General features: G+C 34.7%; 1 protein-coding gene and 1 long non-coding RNA gene across 3 annotated transcripts in view; one reads left to right on the top strand and one right to left on the bottom strand.

The window, feature by feature from the left end:
• The window catches only part of LOC119072497, a 126125-nt gene that overhangs the window by 95315 nt on the left and 11781 nt on the right, over window positions 1-19029 (bottom strand). The window contains exons 1-2 of one of the 2 annotated variants that reach the window (XM_037177740.1): window positions 13701-13773; window positions 13110-13605 (exon numbers count right to left, since the gene is read on the bottom strand). In XM_037177740.1, coding sequence (XP_037033635.1) covers window positions 13110-13239 — 130 coding nt within the window. In that variant the 5' untranslated portion in view covers window positions 13240-13605; window positions 13701-13773. Of the gene's footprint in view, window positions 1-13109; window positions 13606-13700; window positions 13774-19029 lie in introns of those variants that run through there. The other variant, XM_037177739.1, reaches the window with a different exon arrangement.
• Window positions 1209-14222, top strand: LOC119072504. The gene is made up of 3 exons (XR_005086874.1): window positions 1209-1221; window positions 4895-4899; window positions 14104-14222. It is a non-coding gene; the product is annotated as an uncharacterized LOC119072504 (long non-coding RNA).

The raw sequence follows: 19029 nt of genomic DNA, 5'->3' as shown, positions 1-19029 counted from the left end.
TACATGACAGTCGGCATTACATTCAAAAGATAACATTGTTTGATACGACAACTGTCACGTACACGAAGGCAAAAAGGATGACTCTGAGGCCATCTTAAAGTATGGTTTCCACTCAGCAAAAAGTATTCCGTGAGAGCGCAAACTGTCAAGCAAACAAAGCAAAATTTGAAGAAAAAAAAACAATTTTGTCTCTCACACGGAGTAGTTTTTTGGTAAGTGGAAATCAAGCCTAAGTCTAAATTTACAGTCATCCGTTATGATTCTGTTTTGCGTTAGAGCACATTGTTTGAAATGGCAACTGTCACGTACACGGCGTCAAAACAGAATGACTGTGAGGCCACCTTAAGTCTGAATTCACAGACATTCGCTTTGCTTCCGTTTTGCCTCCCCGTACGTGACAGTTGACATTTCAAAAAATTTAGCACATGACGTACCTATTGTTCGATGTCACCTGTCAGTCATGTGTACAGAGGCAAAACGGATGACTGTGAAGCCACCTCTGATAAATCCAAAACTGTGTTTACTGAAGGTGCATAAACTGTAGATTAGAGTTTTAGGAGGCTTCCTCTTGAGAAACAGAAACTAAGTTGAAGTTCAAAGATCCGTTGTTCCTTCCTCTCTGGTCTTACTTCCACTATCTGGGAAATTAAATTTCCAGGTAGTTGTTAGCGCGCTTTCCATCTAAAGAGGCTGATACTTTATCCTTAACAAAATGGTAAAAAACAAATAATCGGCATCGGGAATCAGGAAACGGTAATGTCAACTTTTTTTTTAATGCAGAACCACGTTCGATGTCAGTTCTTGAAAAGCACATTGATTATGATGAAAGGACATTAATTTGTACAGTGACTGTGAGTTGACGTATTTCTGCTATGTGCCCTATTATCGTGATTGTACCCGTGCCTCGAATACGGAATTAAATTTCACAAACAATGTTTCAATACCCAACCAATTGGGGAGGCCTTCAAAAGGTTTGCAAAGGTAGAATTTTGTTGTGTTTTTATTTTTCCCATTCGAAGCACAAAAGTAGGTAATATTTCTGGTTGAATAATGGGATGTTATGCGTAATTGAAGGCCACCATTTTTGTGGAACATTAATTAAATGAGAATGTAGAAAATGAAAATAACGTTGTTTTTTCAACCCGGTCGTTATTGATTTTAAATATAAACTTCGAACAATGGCAATTGGCTGTCAGAGAGGGGTGTGAGGAAAGTTGAAAGGTGGCTATGTTTCAGTTGATTTGGAATTAGTTTTATTAACCCCTTTTTGTACCATACCCACACTGTACATAATTTGTGATATAAATTTGGGTTCATCGTAAATTAAACAAAAACAAGAAGAAAAAAAAAACAAAACCGTGTACGCTAAAACTAATAACATCAACATCAACACGTATGCACAACAGGGAATTGAACTAGTTTTTTTTTTGTTTGAAACCCAACCCAAAAGTTGCGCACTTGTTATTGTTCGTTCAGTTTTAAAGCTGCCAAAGCTGCAAACTGCACACACACACTTTATGTGCTTTGAAGTTCCCTTATCGGTAAGCAAATATATGCTGATGTGGCAGATAGCATCGCTGTAATAATGAAGTTGCTCCGCTTAACTTGCTTTCATCACTCCGAGTTAGTTTAAAATGAATTTTGAGTTTAAAAAAAAAAACCTCGATTAACGGACGACCATGATATTTAATTGCCAGTCTACATATTCGTTGATTTAATTATAATTAACTTACACACACACTGTAACGGAAAACCCCTTACTATCGCTCCACAAACGGAACGAATCTATACCAACTAACAACACTCTATATATATGTAGGATACGTGCCCAAACAATTAATAGCTCGTTCGAATGCATGATTAATTTTCATTAAATTGTTTTGAATCAATTTTCGTTCATAATTCTACATTTAATTACGAACAAATATTGAAACGAATTAATAATTTTTGGTGGCTGGTTGTTACACACAGTTCTGGAAAGCTATTATGTAAGCGTTTGAAAATATCTAGTTTCGATGGATTTATAATGTTCCATTCAAACACAATGTGAATGGAAATTTGTTTTTTTTTTTCACATAGTCACTAATTTTGGATTTTCCGTGTTGCAATTTCACACGAAAAATTTCTGTTGAAATCCTAGATTGGGGTATTGTTTTACAGGTAGCATTCATAATAATGGAATAAATTATTTGCAATAGGGCAGCTCACATCTCACATTGCCAATACGTAAAATATCCACTTTAAAGTAAGCGAAACTATAAAGCCGGCGAAACCACCAGCCTTTAAATTATTTGGATTCCAAATATTTCCTTATTTTCAATGGAATTTTTTCGATATAAAATCTTTAGGACACTAAACGTCCTCCTCTAAGTCGATGGAAAAGCCACTAGAAAATTTTTCAGCTGCTTTTGTGTATGAAAATCAATTTGCCTACAGATAGAAATGGCTAGACATCTCTAAGCGATAACGATAACGAAAATAAGGAACGAGGGTTAGCCGCAAGCTAAATTGGACATTCTCTTGGACTTCGAAAACGACTAAACAAAAATCGTGGCAGCATTGTGATTGGGCAACAAAATATACGAAGCTCACGCTTGCGTTTGTAGTGGGCTTCCCAGTACATCTTTGCTACACTGGCATTTAAGTCATTTGGTGCGGTTGGGCCGGAAACGAAGAATTTTGAGAGAAGAAGAGTTGGACAAGTTGATAACGGGAAGTTCCAGCGAACCTCCTAAACTACTAGATTACTTGTTACAGCGGATATCTATTGCTGTTCAACATGGAAATGCCGCTGGGAAAAGTAATAGATTTAATAGATTTGAATTTATAATTTAAATGTGTTTGGTTTCACATAGAGTGTTGTTGGCTTTTAGCTCTCGCTTCAATTAAATCAATAAGTCTGTACAACGTTAAATTTTTGTAAATACACAAAATACTATGGTGGGCGGAAAAAGCTTTTGACGAATTAGCATAAAATCATGAACATTGAATTTTATTATAGATTTCTGATTACTCAATTCGTGCATAACAAAAGCGTTTAAAAGCCTCAAGTGATGTAAGCAATTAACAAAATTAACATATTTAATTAAATGTTTCCATCTTGAACGCAACAGATACAATTTCATCCAATAATTTATGTATTTCTAGACACTAAACAAACATTGTATACATCCATCCATAAGTCGGCGTATACCTTAAGTAATTATTTAGATAAATTCCACTTTATTAGGCTTCATACGTATTTAATTAAAAGCATTGTGTGTTCCTTTTATATTAATCGTATTTAAGAAATGAATATAAATTTGATATTAATTTGGGTTCTCATCATATGGGAGCAGTTTTCATTTGCTTATGATGTTCGGCATGATGTTTCTCTCATTTTCTTACGTATGAATAATGTTTGTCAAAGTACTGCATTACTTTCATCATAATCGCAAAGCAAAGTGCAGGACAATCTATTTCCAAAACAAAACATTTTGTGCGACAAATTACCTTCCACAATTCATCTAAATTTTCGGACTTGTTCAACTTACAATGGAAAATTTTCATTTTAACAACATAAATTCTAAGTTCTGAAGATTCCTCAAAAACATTCACCAACCCAGTAGACCTTATCTCGAAAACTCCTTTGTTTTAATAACTTTATGAAATTAAGACTCAAATTTCGGTTAATTTAACCCAGGTCAAAGTGCATCTTCATTTCAAGATTTCGTTTGAAAGTTGAGGAACTTTTTGTTAGAAATAAAATTTCAACTTTGAAGGACCGCAATGTTAATAGAATTAGCTTTTCAGACATTTGTGTCTACGTGCCCATCTGAAAAGTGTTGAAAAATCGTGTACACTGAAAAACAATCTATTCAAAAATTCGTCGAGCGACTACCTTCAAACATAAACACGGTGTGGTTGAATGGAGTTGAATTTAACTTGTTGTCGCAAATTTCATTTTTTTTCGATATTCTTAGTCTGTTCGTGACCCTGAACCACATTCCACAAAATTTTTTGATTTTCATCCGTACAGTCCGGAGCACCCGGACGAAGCCTCCCTAGAATGCTCTGTGGTTGCGATAGAATTGATTGGGGCTGCAATCGATAAGGTATCGAATTCTGATAGACATGTTATAATAAATTGCTGCCGTGGGTGCAAGATTGGATGGTGGCGACTCATCAAAGTTGAAAATGACAATCTTTGAAAGGTTCTACTGGCGTGGACACTTGAGACACAAAAGGTTTTAATTAGTTGTACAAGTAGAGGGACATTAGCTCTACCAATATCAAAAAAAATACTCTTTCAAATTTTCTACATAGCAACTTTCCAGTGGTCCAAAGTTTTTCTCTCCTTTTTGGCCATAGTTCAACGACGCCTAAGTCACACTCATGATAACGTTTCGCAGCCAAACTGCTTAATTTTGTTTTGCTGGTAGTTTCAGCTTTCTAACAACACCACATTTGCTATATATCTCGGCAACAGTGCCGTACAGTGTCGCCTTCGGCTCAGCATACAAACTCCACACTCTTCAAAACAACGTTTTTCCGCACAAGTATGTAATCTACAATTACTTCAAATTTTTTAACATTTTGATGTTTTTATCGATAACAGCTACAAGCCATGTCAAACAGGTTAAATTGTATAGTCAGCAAACTTTCAGATACTCGACTGCAAAACTATGATACTTGAATTGTTATAAAATGGCATACCGTGTGAAATTGCCTGAAGATTTTTTTTTTCTTGGGAAAATGGCCGTTGATGATAGCCGACATCAATGGTGGTTCCTCGATTTCGTCTCGAATTATTTAATCCACCTCTATGAGAAATCGCAGTTCTTGCACCACCATGCATGAGTGGTTAGTATTTTTTTTAAACTAAAATCTTCTTATTTTGTGCCGCAAAAAGAAGTATTTGTGCTGAAATAACTACTAATTGAAATTTGTCTACATTCAAAATAGCCGCAGCACTCAATTCTCTGGAAGACTTTTTCATTAATAAAACATCAAAGTGAAACCTAAGAACTATTATTCGTTTATTTTTGAACAAACAATAGTCATTTTTGTTTATGGTAGAGACAATTTTTGTTATATTATTCTTTTTGTTTCGGATTCCGTGTAGAATAAAAGCATCTTTTGCTTACATATTTATGATAAAATGCGTTCTATTTGTACTTTTGATATATACATTTCTCTTCTGTGTTGTATACAAGCAGATTGCAGTAACTGGAAATGCAAAAGCTTAGAAATAAAATGCAAACAATGACATGAATCAGTAAATAAAACTTGTCTTTAATTTGAAATTCATATTGCGCGAATTGTATGCAGAATTTTTAGAATTTTGTTTTAGAATTCCTTTTCAATGTCTACCTTCTGGTTGATTGTCTGAGTTGTATGCTTTAATAAATGTAAAAGAGACGATTATTGACTAGGTTCACAAAGGACACAAACGAAAAATGTGGATTGTACAGTCACAATGTCAAGAATTTTATTTTTCTGTGAAACTGTAAGCTCTTAAACTACATCGTAAATTGAATTTTTGAACAAAACGAACGACTTGATACTTGTCTGCGATGTTTTTCTGATGCTACGGAAGTAGAATTTATCTTAAAACAAATGAAGTAGTAGATTTTGTGTCAATCTCTTGTGAATGGTTAGGTCAAACGAAGTAAAAGATTTGAGAGATGAAGTTCGCCTTCAAGTAAGTGAAGCTGATATAAAGTATTCTATTATGTCGTTTGGTAGTGGTTCAGTTGCAGGTATGGATGGTTTTTTCCCTCAGTATTTTAAAGATTTGATATCTGCTTCAGCATTAGACGCTGGTAGAGAATCTCTTTCAGTCATAACAGAACTGTGCAACTTCATTCTTCGTGGTAAAGTGAATGATGAAATTTGCAAATACGCTTTTGGTGCTTCATTGTGTGCGTTAACGAAGAAAGACGGAGGTATCCGCCCTATTGCCGTAGGTCTTTCTATCAGACGATTGGTCTCCAAAGTGGCTTGTTCCCAAGTTAATGCTGAAGTTGGTAATTATCTCTACCCCCGACAATTAGGTGTCGGGATAAGACAAGGATGTGAAGCAGCTGTTCACGCAACGAGAAGCTTTTTGTCAGTTAATTTAGGGAAGTCTAAGATCCTTTTGAAAATAGATTTTGGCAACGCCTTCAATTCAATCGAGAGAGACGTGATGTTGAACGAAGTGAAGTGTACATTTCCGTCGCTGTATCCATACGTTTGGCAATGTTACAGGAACTCTTCTCTGTTATTTTTCGGTGAACATTCCCTGTTGTCGCAAATATGAACTCAGCAAGGCGATCCATTGGGTCCTTTATTGTTTGCTTTAACTATTCATCGTTTAATTCAGCGTCTGCAAAGCGAATTAAATGTATGGTACCTCGATGACGGCAGTGTGTGCGATGAGCCCGAAATAGTGTATCATGATTTTGAATGTGTGATCAACGAGGCAGAGAAGATTGGTCTCAAAATTAATCCATCGAAATGCGAGCTATTCTTCTGTTCGGGCTCAGTTGACGAAGAAACGTATATAAAGTTCAATGCAATCTGTCCTGGAATCAGGGTTGTATCTAAGGAAGATTTAAGTCTGCTTGGCGCACCACTTTTCGAAGAAGGTTTCAAGAAATTTGCAGAAAAAGTTTTGTGCAAAGTGAAGGTAATGTTCGAGCGTTTGAAATTTTTAAATTCGCATACGTCATTATTCCTTCTCCGAAACTGTTTTGCAATCCCAAAATTGCTGTATTTAATCAGAACGTCTCCAGCGTGGAAATTTGAAGATTTTCTTGCAGCATTTGACTATGAAATTAAAGATCTTTTGGAAGTAATACTGAATGTAGATTTGAATCACAAGCAGTGGACGCAAGCGACTTTACCCATTAACGAAGGTGGTCTTGGAATAAGTAGACTTCAAGACATTTCTTTACCTGCTTTCCTTGGTTCGTCATTTGGTGTTGGTGGTCACGTCTCTCAAATTCTAAACTCTCAAGACGTGCCTTTCATTGCTAATTTTGATGAAGCTTCGGAGAAATGGAAAAGTTTAAATGTTGAAGAGCCATCTTTGAAGACTTCGCAAAAAGCTTGGGACATGATCAATACAATACGAATTATCAAGAAAGAACTGGTTTTTACATCGAAGCTTGATCTGGCTCGTTTTAAAGCACTACAGTGTAAAGAATCAAATGCTTGGCTTCATGCAATTCCTTCTTCAAACATTGGAACTTTTATGGACAGTAATTCGATAAGAATTTGCATTGGTTTACGACTAGGTTGTGATATATGTTTGGTGCACACGTCTCTGTGCGGATCTGTAGTATCCGCAAGAGGTCTGCATGGATTGAGTTGCCAAAAAAGTGCAGGCAGATATCTACGTCATATAGAATTGAATGAAATCATAAGTCGAGCACTTATGTCCCTTCATATTCCAAACCACCTAGAACCAAAAGGATTATCAAGAAATGACGGAAAGAAACCTGATGGAGTAACTTTGACGCCATGGTCTAAAGGAAAACCTTTGGTCTGGGACGCGACTTGCGTAGACACGTTCGCTGATTCATACTTGTCGAAAACATCTAAAAAAGCTGGCGAACTCGCAAATTTTGCAGCGCTTGAAAAACACAAACATTATTCAGATTTGACTTCATCTAATAATTATATTCTTTTAGCATTTCCAGTAGAAACTATGGGTCCTTGGAGTACAGAATCAAAAAATTTCATCAACACTATTGGTTCGAAGTTGCAGGAATTAACTGGTGACAAGAAATCAAAATTTTATCTAACACAAAGAATCTCGTTGGCTATTCAACGCTTCAATGCTAGTTGCGTAATGGGAACAATTCCTGCGGCGAAACCTTTGGAAGAAATTTTTTAGTTATAATGTAATCTGAAAAGATCCAAGTTTTTACAGGTTGGGATGAAGGCTTAGCCTGACCACCTTTTCTTGGTATATGCAAATTTCTTAAATAAATGCTAATTATTTGAAAAAAAAAAAAAAAGATTTGATAATTACACTCGATGCAGGGCCTATTTGAAGGAAATTAAATTTCCAAAAATTCTCAAATTTTTCCTTCACTTTTCGTCATTTCATCTAAAAACACAACAGATTGCATCGTAAATGTTGTTTTTACTGCCTTTTTAGTTGTTTTTCATGTCTTTGAGCTTAACTGATTACTTCGAAATGAGACCTAACAGAAAACAAAATTTGGAAATTTTAAGAATTTTTGTCAAAATGAAATTTTGGAAATTTTTGGAAATTTTTGGAAATTAAATTCCTTAAAATAGGCCCTGACTCGATGGTATGCTGACCGTCAACGAAAAATTGAATGAAAAAACCTACCTACGTTAGAACTTCGAAATGTGCTTCAGCAAAATTTATGTTTCATCTAATGAAGTAACAGATTTTACTATGCTGGTGCATGTAACAAGGCTATTACATGTATAGGCAATAACATTTACATCACTCGCATAGTAAAACGTCGTACTACACACGGAAAATAAAGTGATATAACTTTACTTCCCTTGCATAGTAATGTACTATTGTTTCGAATCGTTAGTAATTATAGAATGAAAAGATAGCAGAGACATAATGAAATAGTAGGTCCGTCACTATTCACACTCTGGTTCTTTGAAACTTTATTTAAAACTCATTCATTTCATGTTTCATTTGCAAGCCGTTTACCAGTAATTTACCAGTTAATTGAACATTTTTGGAAAGTTTAAGGTTGTGTTTTTGTCAGAGGCACTGAAAATGTTGATCGTCAATTGTGACATGGAATTTTTATATTATAAATTTAATGTACCGCCTGTATCGGTATACGAACACAATGCATAAAAATAGGTAACGCTTCGTATTGGGTCATGCAGTAGCCACCTAAATTTATCGATTTTATAGCGTATAGTACATCTAAACAGGATAATTCAATTGCATCACAAAACTGATATACGAAAATTATTCAACATAAAACATTTATAATATTACAGAATATGTTCACGTGTGCATTTGAAGGCTGTTAGTTACATGCATAATCTATTGGAAATGGCTTACCCTCTATTAAGGACTTTGTACAATTTTGTAAGCATATAGTGATGCTCTGATTACATTACTCTCATGGTACAAAAGCTGCTAGTAGTGTGTATGTTTGTTCAAATTAGAGAATAAGATATCAGCACGTTAAAATGGTGAGCTACAACAGTTTGAACTTTATCCGCATGTCAAATTTTGAAAATGAAAGAAATCTGAAAATGATATGGTTCAGTGAACTGGCTACTCTTTAAACGGAATTGATTATGGGAACTTAACCGAATCGCAATTTCGTTTATCACCCCAGCTTCTAATTGTTCGAGATTTAAACATATCTATTCAGGCAACTGGCATTTCAGTGCACACTGAATAACAATTAATTGAACAAAGACACACAGTGCAATAAATAACGAGTTAAGCTTCTTACATGAAGCAATTTGTCTACAAGACCAAGTAGCAGCAAATAATTACATCAATTCACTGCAGCCATAATTCATTTCTTAGCAATTTAATTTTGACTGCATTTTCAGGTAGTCATGCATTGTTAGCCAGACATTCCATTTAAATGTGTAAATGTCTTTCCATTAAGCAAAATATTTCAGTTATTTCCATTCAACGATGAGCTCAATGAAACTGATTCTGCCAATATTTTGTGACAAAGGTTTTTAAAAGCTATTAACTCATCGGAATGTCTAAATTACATGGAAAAACTCTTGACTGATACAATTGCTTCAATCGGATTTTTGAAGTGGTAACAAGTAAAACATTTTCAGAAAATGGAAAGTTTCCAGAGTGATATTGTGTGGGTGTGGATGTCGAACAGAACCGTTCGATTTAAAAATTCACGTGAGGAAATGAAAACGACAAAATGTTCTCTTGAACATGGAAAACGAGACCGTACAGAGCATATGAAAATCTATACGAAAATCAAATTTAATCCTTTGTGAATTACCTTATTCCGACAACATGGCATAAAGCCAGGTTGTCAAAGTGTCAATTCGTTTAAAAACAGAAATTATCGCATAACGATTTTTCCTTCAACATTTCATCGTCTTTTTTTACAAAAAAAAGACGTTGGAAACAGTGATAGCGTGAAAATGTTAAAGATCACTAACTGAACAGGTATGAACTACACAGGAGCATAAATTTTCCACCTTTGTATATTCCACCTCGATTCAGTCACTGGTATGCCGGGTGGGAAAAAAAATTACAACAACAGAAAAAAAGGAAAGTGAGTTTCAATTCGGCTTAGCTTCAAGAATACACCAAAGCATAAAGAAAAATGGGAAAAAGAGGAGAGAAAAAAAAATTAATGATGACGACGATGGCTGACGGAAAAAAAAATCATAAAGTGGGAGCCCACTCTAAGGGGTGAAAATATTATTTTTGGCTTTATAATTTACATGATTAAACTTTAGTTTGGTGAAAATTAATCAGAGAATGTTATTTGTTGAACGATTATGCATTATATGTTTGTCAGCTCAATGGAATGATTAATGGCAAAATATTATTCGCGCCGCTACGTTCAGATTTCGAAATATCGAAATTTTGTGTATACTAGGGGGGCCAAAAAGGTCGGAAAACGATGACATATATTTTCGTTTATGATTATGATTATATTCAGCGATATAATGTGCCAATAATGAAAATATGGTATATGCAGCCAAGCCAATTAACGGTTTTTCTCTCTTCTGAATACCAGTAAGTTAGCATACGCTCTATGGAAACGCCTACATTACAATAAGACGAAAGAATTTATTACAAAGTTTGTTTCTTTCCTTCAAGTAACGTTACATTCAGAAAACATTTATTATGTGCCTTCGCCGACATAACTCGGATTTTAATGGCATTTCAGAAAGTAGTGACACACTTAAAGTTGAATATAGTTTTTTTTTGAATAGAAGCTTATCGTTTGAATTATATTTTGAACATTGACAAATCTTATACGGTGACAAGGTGGTTTTCGATCAACGTGTATTTGTACAAGCAGCTAACACAGCTGACATATTGTGTGATGCCTATAAAATATATGTGGTATTGTTAAGGGCTTTTAATTGTTAAGCAGATTGATGTGTACTCGATAAGTTAATTACCATAACATATAGACAAAGCTTTCGTCTTGATGTGAAAATGGAAATTATTCATGCATATCGTTGTCAGTGAAATTTGTCCATTATTTTATTTGGGTGCAGACGCCAGTTGAAAGAACTTTCAGAATCGGTTCTTCACCAGTTATTGACAACGACGAGAGAAAAAGAAAAGCTATGTGCTTCGGCGGGTGTTCTAATATTTAGAGGAGAGTTTGTGTTTAAAACAAATGAAGTAAAAGATTTGTTTTCTTAATATTCTCAACCAAATGAAGTAACAAAAAGTTTTAGAATTCTTACGATATCATTTTCGACTCTCCCAGATTAGCGTAAAAACGAAAAATTATTTCCCTGCCTCAATTTCCTTCGAATCTAACGAAAAACTATGAATCTGATATACTCGTACAAACGTGAGCAATGCAAATTGTTCGAGAGAGATTTTTCCCAAAAATACACTCGCACCTAAATTGGTGTCTTATTTTTACACATATGCTGTGTTGCTACGCTGACCTACAGCTCTCATTGGTAGTCTTGTACAAGTGAAATCAGATCGCCTATTGAGACAATTATAGTCTGCTAATCTCGAATGTACAGTGAACGACATCTCAAATGTCTCACTGTCATTTTTTTCAGAGAATGTCATTGTGAATTTGCAATGACACAATAAAATTCTCAGAAAAATTTGACAGTGAGACATTTGAGATGTCGTTCACTGTAGTAGCACACACGCGCAAAAATTAAAAGTAAATTCCAGCTATGCCATGTTAGGGCGTGATGGCTCAAACGACAGGAGTTCGATCCCCGTGTCACATGATTCCACAAGGAATTTTTCAAGCGATTCAAACGTTCATAAGTTCACTATATCTTCATCATTTGGGTAATTGTAATGTGTCTGGTGGATGCAATGATCTGCACACTGAAGGACTCGCTAGTAGTGCATACATATATCTAGCCTTCAATTCGGTGAGATCTCAAATAAGCACCTGACTTTTCTCCTAGAATTCTTGCATAATTCGAGGCGTGGTACGGAATTCACATGTTAAGAGGCATGGATTTTTTGCTGCAAAGCATACATTTGGACGTTTCTGAAGACTGTAATTTAGATTATTTTTGATGGTATCTTTTCATCAGACACCTTTTGGAAAAGTGTACGACCGCAAGCAATAACGACCACAAATGTCGTGGTCGCTTTAAAAATAGATTTGCTTGCATCAATTTGACCCAGCTCGGTTGTCCGGGCTGAAATGTGTCGGAGCTTCAATGATCCTTCACATACATATTGCTTTCTAAAAAATTGAAGGAATTTAAAAAATTCTTTGAAATGATCACGACATAACAATCGAAATCTTTACAGTTGGTTCGTTCTAAGACAAACACATTTGACAGCTTTTTAAGAGTTGCAAAAGCCATCGATGCTCCCAAGCAATTAAGTGATTCCAGTAAACGCCAAGCTTTTAATTGACTGGGAACATCAGTGACTTTTAAAATTTTGATAAATCTAAAATTGTGTTTTCTGAAGATGAACTCACTGTAGCTTGTAAATTGCAAATTTTTTGAATATCTGTTCCAGTGTAGAATTTACAGACTACATTCTCTTCGAAGCAAAACCTACAGTTTTTCAAATCTCGTTGGATGCAATTCCCGGAATAACATCGTTGCCCAAGTAAATTTAATAAAAAATATTGAAACTGTATGCAAAGCCGAAGAAAACATTTTACAAATACAACCTTAGTCCCCATGGTATTCCTCTAACAGCCTTAATTATACATACAATGATGTGGCAGCGGTTTCATTATAACAAAGTAAAACATGAACTTAGTTGTTATGGCGGAAATGTAATTACGAAACAAAAACATAACCAGCGAAATTCTGGAACGTTTTACCACGAGCGTAAATAACACATCATCATTCACAATTCATACAATTTCAGTGAAATAGCAAATAATTTATTTTAAAAAAAAAAACAGAGAGAAAGAGAGAAAAAAACGCTGATGCTCAAATGTACTTACATTCTTTGTTTCCCTCGGCTTGTACACCTCTACTACTGTATGTATACAAAAATAATATTACGTAAATCCAAACAAAAGTTGTATAGGACCTCCATTGTGGAGGACCTGGTCCGCAGGATGTTGGACTCATTATTAACCATTCACATGATTCACATTTATATTAAACACGTTTAGCATCATCATTTAGTGGTTGTTGTCTAGGTGGGTTAGTCGAGTCTTATTCGAATTTTGTTTTTAATTTTAATTAAAGTATCTAATTCACGGTGATTTTTCCCAATTTAATTACTTAAAACGAACACAAATTCGTATGCTTTCTTAGCATCATATCTCTTGCGGTTTAACTGTTTTATTTCCACTGTTTTTCTTGGAGAAAAAAATTACTTTGGTGTTGTCTGGTTAATGTTCGTTTTTATTATTCCGTATAATTAAAATGTCTATCCGTCATACTGATGATATTACTTTGTTGAATTATTTCACTGGTTCTTTTCTCGGTATCCTGAAATGAAACAAAATTGCCTTTTTGATTAAACATTCTCACATTTAGTCTAATTTAAAATAAAAACTTTAAATTAGGTAAATTGGCTATATTACCAACGTCAACATTTAATTATCTACCACCGAGTAAAGCGAACACTATTCAAATAAAATTAATCGCATAAGTTATGTCCCAGTGATTGAAACCAAATTTCTAAATTAATCATTTTTAACATTAATGAGCGAATAGTTCATAGGCTATCGTTTGTTATAGTCTGCATTGTCGATAACAGTTCACACAGCCGTTTGCGAAAAAAGTAATCACCAATATTAGCAGACACAAATGGGAGTTGCAGGAAATGTTAATTATTTTCATCGTACCCAGTCGTTAAGACTGATGATAATTTTTTTCGAAAAAGTACGACCATCGCTTGGCGTTAGTTTTCAGCAAAAATTTAAATGTTTGTGGTGATTTTCCCTCTGGACTACTTTAACTTTCCAATGGTCATAACTCTGAAAGTTGAAAACAATGTTCTAGCGGAATGTAGAGCGTTGAAAACTCTACAAGACTACCAAAGAAACTGATTGTCCAAAAGGTGCCACTGCCGAGATTGCCTGACATCGAAAATCTGACCTTTTTCTCGATAGACAAATGATCATGTTTAGCTTGTAATATGAGGTGATAGGGGACGTTGAGCACTACCAGTACACTAGGCAATTCACCAGAAAAAAGCAATTCACCTGAAACCACTTCTTCAAAATTTTTGTATGGACTTTTTAAGAGTACCCAAGCTAAACATAATCATTTATCTCTCGAGAAATATAAGTCAAAAACCAAAAGGTCAGATTTTCGATGTTAGGCAATCTCGGCTGTGGCACCTTTTGGTTCATCAGTTTTTTCGGCAGTTTTGTAGAGTTTTCAACGCTCTACATTCCGCTAGAACATTGTTTTCAAAATGAATATGCTATTGGCACCGGGTGCCAATAGTCTCTTTATAATACTATGGCTAATGGCACCGGGTGCCAATAGTCTCTTTATTATACTGTGGCTAATGGCACCACAGTATTATGAAGAGACTATTGGCACCCAGTGCCACACAGAGAAAAAAGTCGGATTAAATGTTTAATCTACGGAAAGATTACGAATATTTTAAATATTTTGAAAGATTTCGTTTCAATCTTTTTTCAAAGATTACAAAAATTAAATCTTTCGATAGATTGCGCTTCGGGTTAAAATGGCTAAAATTGATAGTAGCAATAATATTTTCCATACGCTTATGATACTTTTCAATAGTTTTGCCAGGCTCAACTTTCTTATCGTTGCTCATACAGATTTATGATAATAGTTAATTAAATAATTGGAAAAATGAAAACAAAATGTTGCCTTCGATTAGGATTTGAACTCGTTTTCTATGATGGTTACCTCAGTTGGTACAAAGGTTTCGTTCAGAAGATTATTCTTTAATCTTTGAAAGAGTAAAATCTCCGCAACAACAGTTCGAAAATAATCTTGCTAAGATTAAGAACCCAATAGCTCAGTGGTAAAGTACAGGACTGGAGATACGGAGATACCGAGGTGAACGAGTTCAAATCCTGATCATAGTAAGTAAAAAAAAAAAACATTTAATTTCAATTAAACAAAAAAAAATTCCAATTTCAGAATAAATAAAACAAATAAGTCTGACTCCAATATTCAAATAAATTTTGGAAAAAAATTTTTAATTTCAAAATAAAAAAAATTGAAATCTCTTGGAAGATTTCGATCTAATCCATCGACAGATTATTTTCGAAAGATTAAATGCAAGTAATCTTTGGAAAAATTAGATTTCAATCCAAAAATAAATTTGGTCCTATATGTAATCCGAAAAAGATTTAAATCTAATCCAGGATTTTTGTCTGTGCATTAGCCACAGTATTATAAAGAGACTATTGGCACCCGGAAAAATTAAAATTTGAATAAAAAATCCGGATATTTGGAAAATTAAGCTTGTTTTGTACATAATCCTAGGGAATCCATCTCTTTACGAAATGTAACGTAAAGTCGGGTTGTTCGATCCTGAGGAATTCACCATTTTACGAAATGTAAAGTAAAGGTAGTTTGATCGATCTTAGAGAATTCTTCCTGTTACGAAATTTAACGTAAAGGCGGATTGTTCGATCTTGAGGATTTCACCACGAAATGTACGTAAAGGTAGTTTGTTCGATTTTATGGAATTCATCTTATTGAGAAATGTAACGTTAAGGCACGATTGTTCGATACCTTTACCTTACATTTTGTAAAAAGAATGAATTCCTCAGGATCGAACAATCCGCCTTTTCGTTAAATTTCGTAAATGGACGGATTCATTATGATCCAACAAAACGGCTTAACGTTTCATTTGGTAGAAGGATGAATTCCCTTGTATTCTACAAAATGCACTTACGATAAATTTCGTAAAAGGTTTAATTCACTAGTATCGAACAACCCGTCTTTGCGTTGTATTTCTTAAAATGACGAACTCACTAATATCGAACAAACTACCGCCTTTACGTTACATTTCGTAAAAAGATGAATTCCCTGGGATTGTGTTCAAAACAAGTTTAATTTTCAAAATATCCGGATTTTTTGTTCAAATTTTAATTTTTCTGGGTGCCAATAGTCTCTTTATAATACTGTGGCTAATGGCACCGAGTGCGATTAGCATTTGTATAATAAAGCGACTATTGGCACCCGGTGCGGTTAGCATTTGTATAATAAAGAGACTATTGGCACCCGGTGCCAATAGTCTCTTCCTTTTCAAAAATATTCGCAACTTTCCAAGTTATGACCATTGGAAAGTTAAAGTAGTCCGGGGGGACTTCTTCCCCAGTTTCCCTGGATCCATCAACCACATGCCCTGACACAGTTTTCGATGATCTTCCTTTTTCCACACACAGGCTGTAGCGAACCTTAAAATTCGCAAAATTCGATACGCCCTAATGTTTAAAGACATTTAATAAATGGTAGAAACTTGGTTATTACAAAATGGTGTCTAAATCAGAATTTTACTTTTCTCTGACTGTAAGAATCACTTTAATTTTAAACAAAATAAGTAACAGATTTAAATGTTGTATCGACGTATGTTAATACCTTCTATTTGTCATAGATACCAATACCACATTCAATACTATATTTGCTGTGTCTTTGAGTGAATGAAGTGATTCGAAAATATGAAGAGGATACCATCAACTTCCTTAAAATAGATTCTCTCCTTACAAACATAACAGAAATATTAGAGTAGAAGAATACGAAGAAAAATCCTATAAAACCATAGCACACAATAGAAATTTTCGCAAAAGAACGGGATCAGATGAAGGTATGATAAATGAAAAAAGTTTCTTTATTCCTGACAAAAACAGAACATACTTATCATTAAAAGTTTTTATTGTAATTTCGGTTACGTACGTTACGAGTGGAGGACTATACGTAATGCGAACATAGCCTCCTTATATTATGTGCGTTTCAACTCCTTTTTCTATTCACATTTTAACGTGCACAAAAGTTAAGTGTATAACTAGGAACAATACTCTTAAACCATAAGAAACAAAAATAGAAAGGAAAGATTTCCATTGTGCGAGCAAGAGGTAGAATTTGTTGTCAGGTATAAAAATCCCGACGAGAATATAACTTTGTTAATGTTTTTGTGTTCAAGCTTGCGGAAAATTAATTTCTATTATGATACTCCTCTATTTTTCCGACAATGGGTGGTGATGGGTTCTGATAGACGTTATATAATTCGAATCCCGGGAAAACATTTTTTTCTTCCTTCTTCCGTGTGAGAATTAACATAATATGTATCAATGTCTCGTTAAACTTCTGAAGTAAAAGTATACTCGCCTGATTCTTCGAATTACTGGATAATTTGATTAATTTTACTAATTGTTAGTATTAGGATTTCCGCTGAGGAATACATGAAACTACTTCATGAACTAGTGTATCACATTCAAAAATGAGGATTTTTGTGATCATTTCCAGTACGTATTCAGTAGTGGTAAAGGTGACTGCTTCTATGTCTTTGAACAGTCGCCATGTCAACCATTTCCATAGTAATAGTTTTCATAACAACAATTTTCACAACACGCTCATTTCCCACACAATGCCCTTGAGAGTACCACCCGTCGAAAATTACCACTGTCCGCTACTTAAATTTCTGGATATATATGAATCTTCGAGAGCTCCGAGTCTACCATGGTACCATTTCGAGAGTTATGGAACTTCTAGTTTCGAATTAAAAATAGGAAAATGAAAGATTTACGAATGTTTTTAAGGTATGATCTTCGATATAGTTACGAGTCGCATGCGAGAGTAATTTCTGTCGCAACCGTTCAAAAGAGTCACTGTGTCGTAGCGTCTGATTCTCACTTAAATTGACTTTAACTTTGTCGCTGAATTTTAATTTCTAATTGCCACACGTACACCCAATGGTCGATAATCGTCAGACATCTTTCTAGTCTAGATGTTAAAACTTTACCATCATTTTATATATCAGAAAGTCAGCATATAAGGCCGAAATACAGCATTGCTTTAGCTACTCATATTATTCACGCAATCTAAATGAATTGTTTGATTTAGAATCAAGATTTTTACTTACATTCCATTTGTATACGGTGTTACGCTACGCATACATGCTTTATATATACCAACTGAAACAACCGTTAAACGTTCCGCTGTATAGGTATTTTATGGGAGCATAATTCATCCATTTTACGAGAGATAAAACAAAAAAAAACAACAAAAAATCGTTGTTGATATATTTAAGTCAACATCCACCCTCGCTATTTGTTTTTCTATATATTTTCCACTTTCTTCAAACATTATATTATGTTGGTTTGACATTACACACCAACATCAACAGTTATCCTTTCGATGGTTCTTGCATACAAGGGAAAAAAAGCAATCGCAAGTTATGGTTGGCCCTCGGGAACCAAACAGCTATAATTTCGCAATAAACAAGTTGGCGAATTTCAAAATAAAAAAAAAAGTTTTCGAACGTTCCATTCTTTTCGGTTGAATCAACCGTGTGTGTTAATGTGTAGGTAAATTGTGTTTGGAAAATGAATTGATCAAATTATTTACTGTCATTGACAAATCGTCTAATATAACTGCGGCAGAGGTATTTCTATAATCGGAAGTAGGGGGTCGTTCAGAAGTGAAGTTTCTCGGAGTATTGAAGTTTTTTACGTTCTCCTCTTTTTATCAAGCCTGTAAAGCTAAACTTTGGGGAGGTCACACCATGAAGCTCACAATTTTTTTATACGGAAGGCGAGTGTCACCAGCCGCGCCTATCTACATCTGTATCGACCTCCCCAAAGTTTACGTCCTTGCTGTCTATCACCCTCCCTATACTATTCGATTTGGAATGGTATTTTTCATAACTAGGACTAAAAGTGTGCGACCTCGTCGCACTTTTTCTCAGTCGGATATGAA

The sequence above is a fragment of the Bradysia coprophila genome, assembly GCF_014529535.1.
Source record: "Bradysia coprophila strain Holo2 chromosome IV unlocalized genomic scaffold, BU_Bcop_v1 contig_81, whole genome shotgun sequence".
NCBI lineage: Eukaryota > Metazoa > Arthropoda > Insecta > Diptera > Sciaridae > Bradysia > Bradysia coprophila.
Note: the sequence above shows the minus strand (reverse complement) of the source record. Positions and strands in the feature narration are given on the sequence as shown.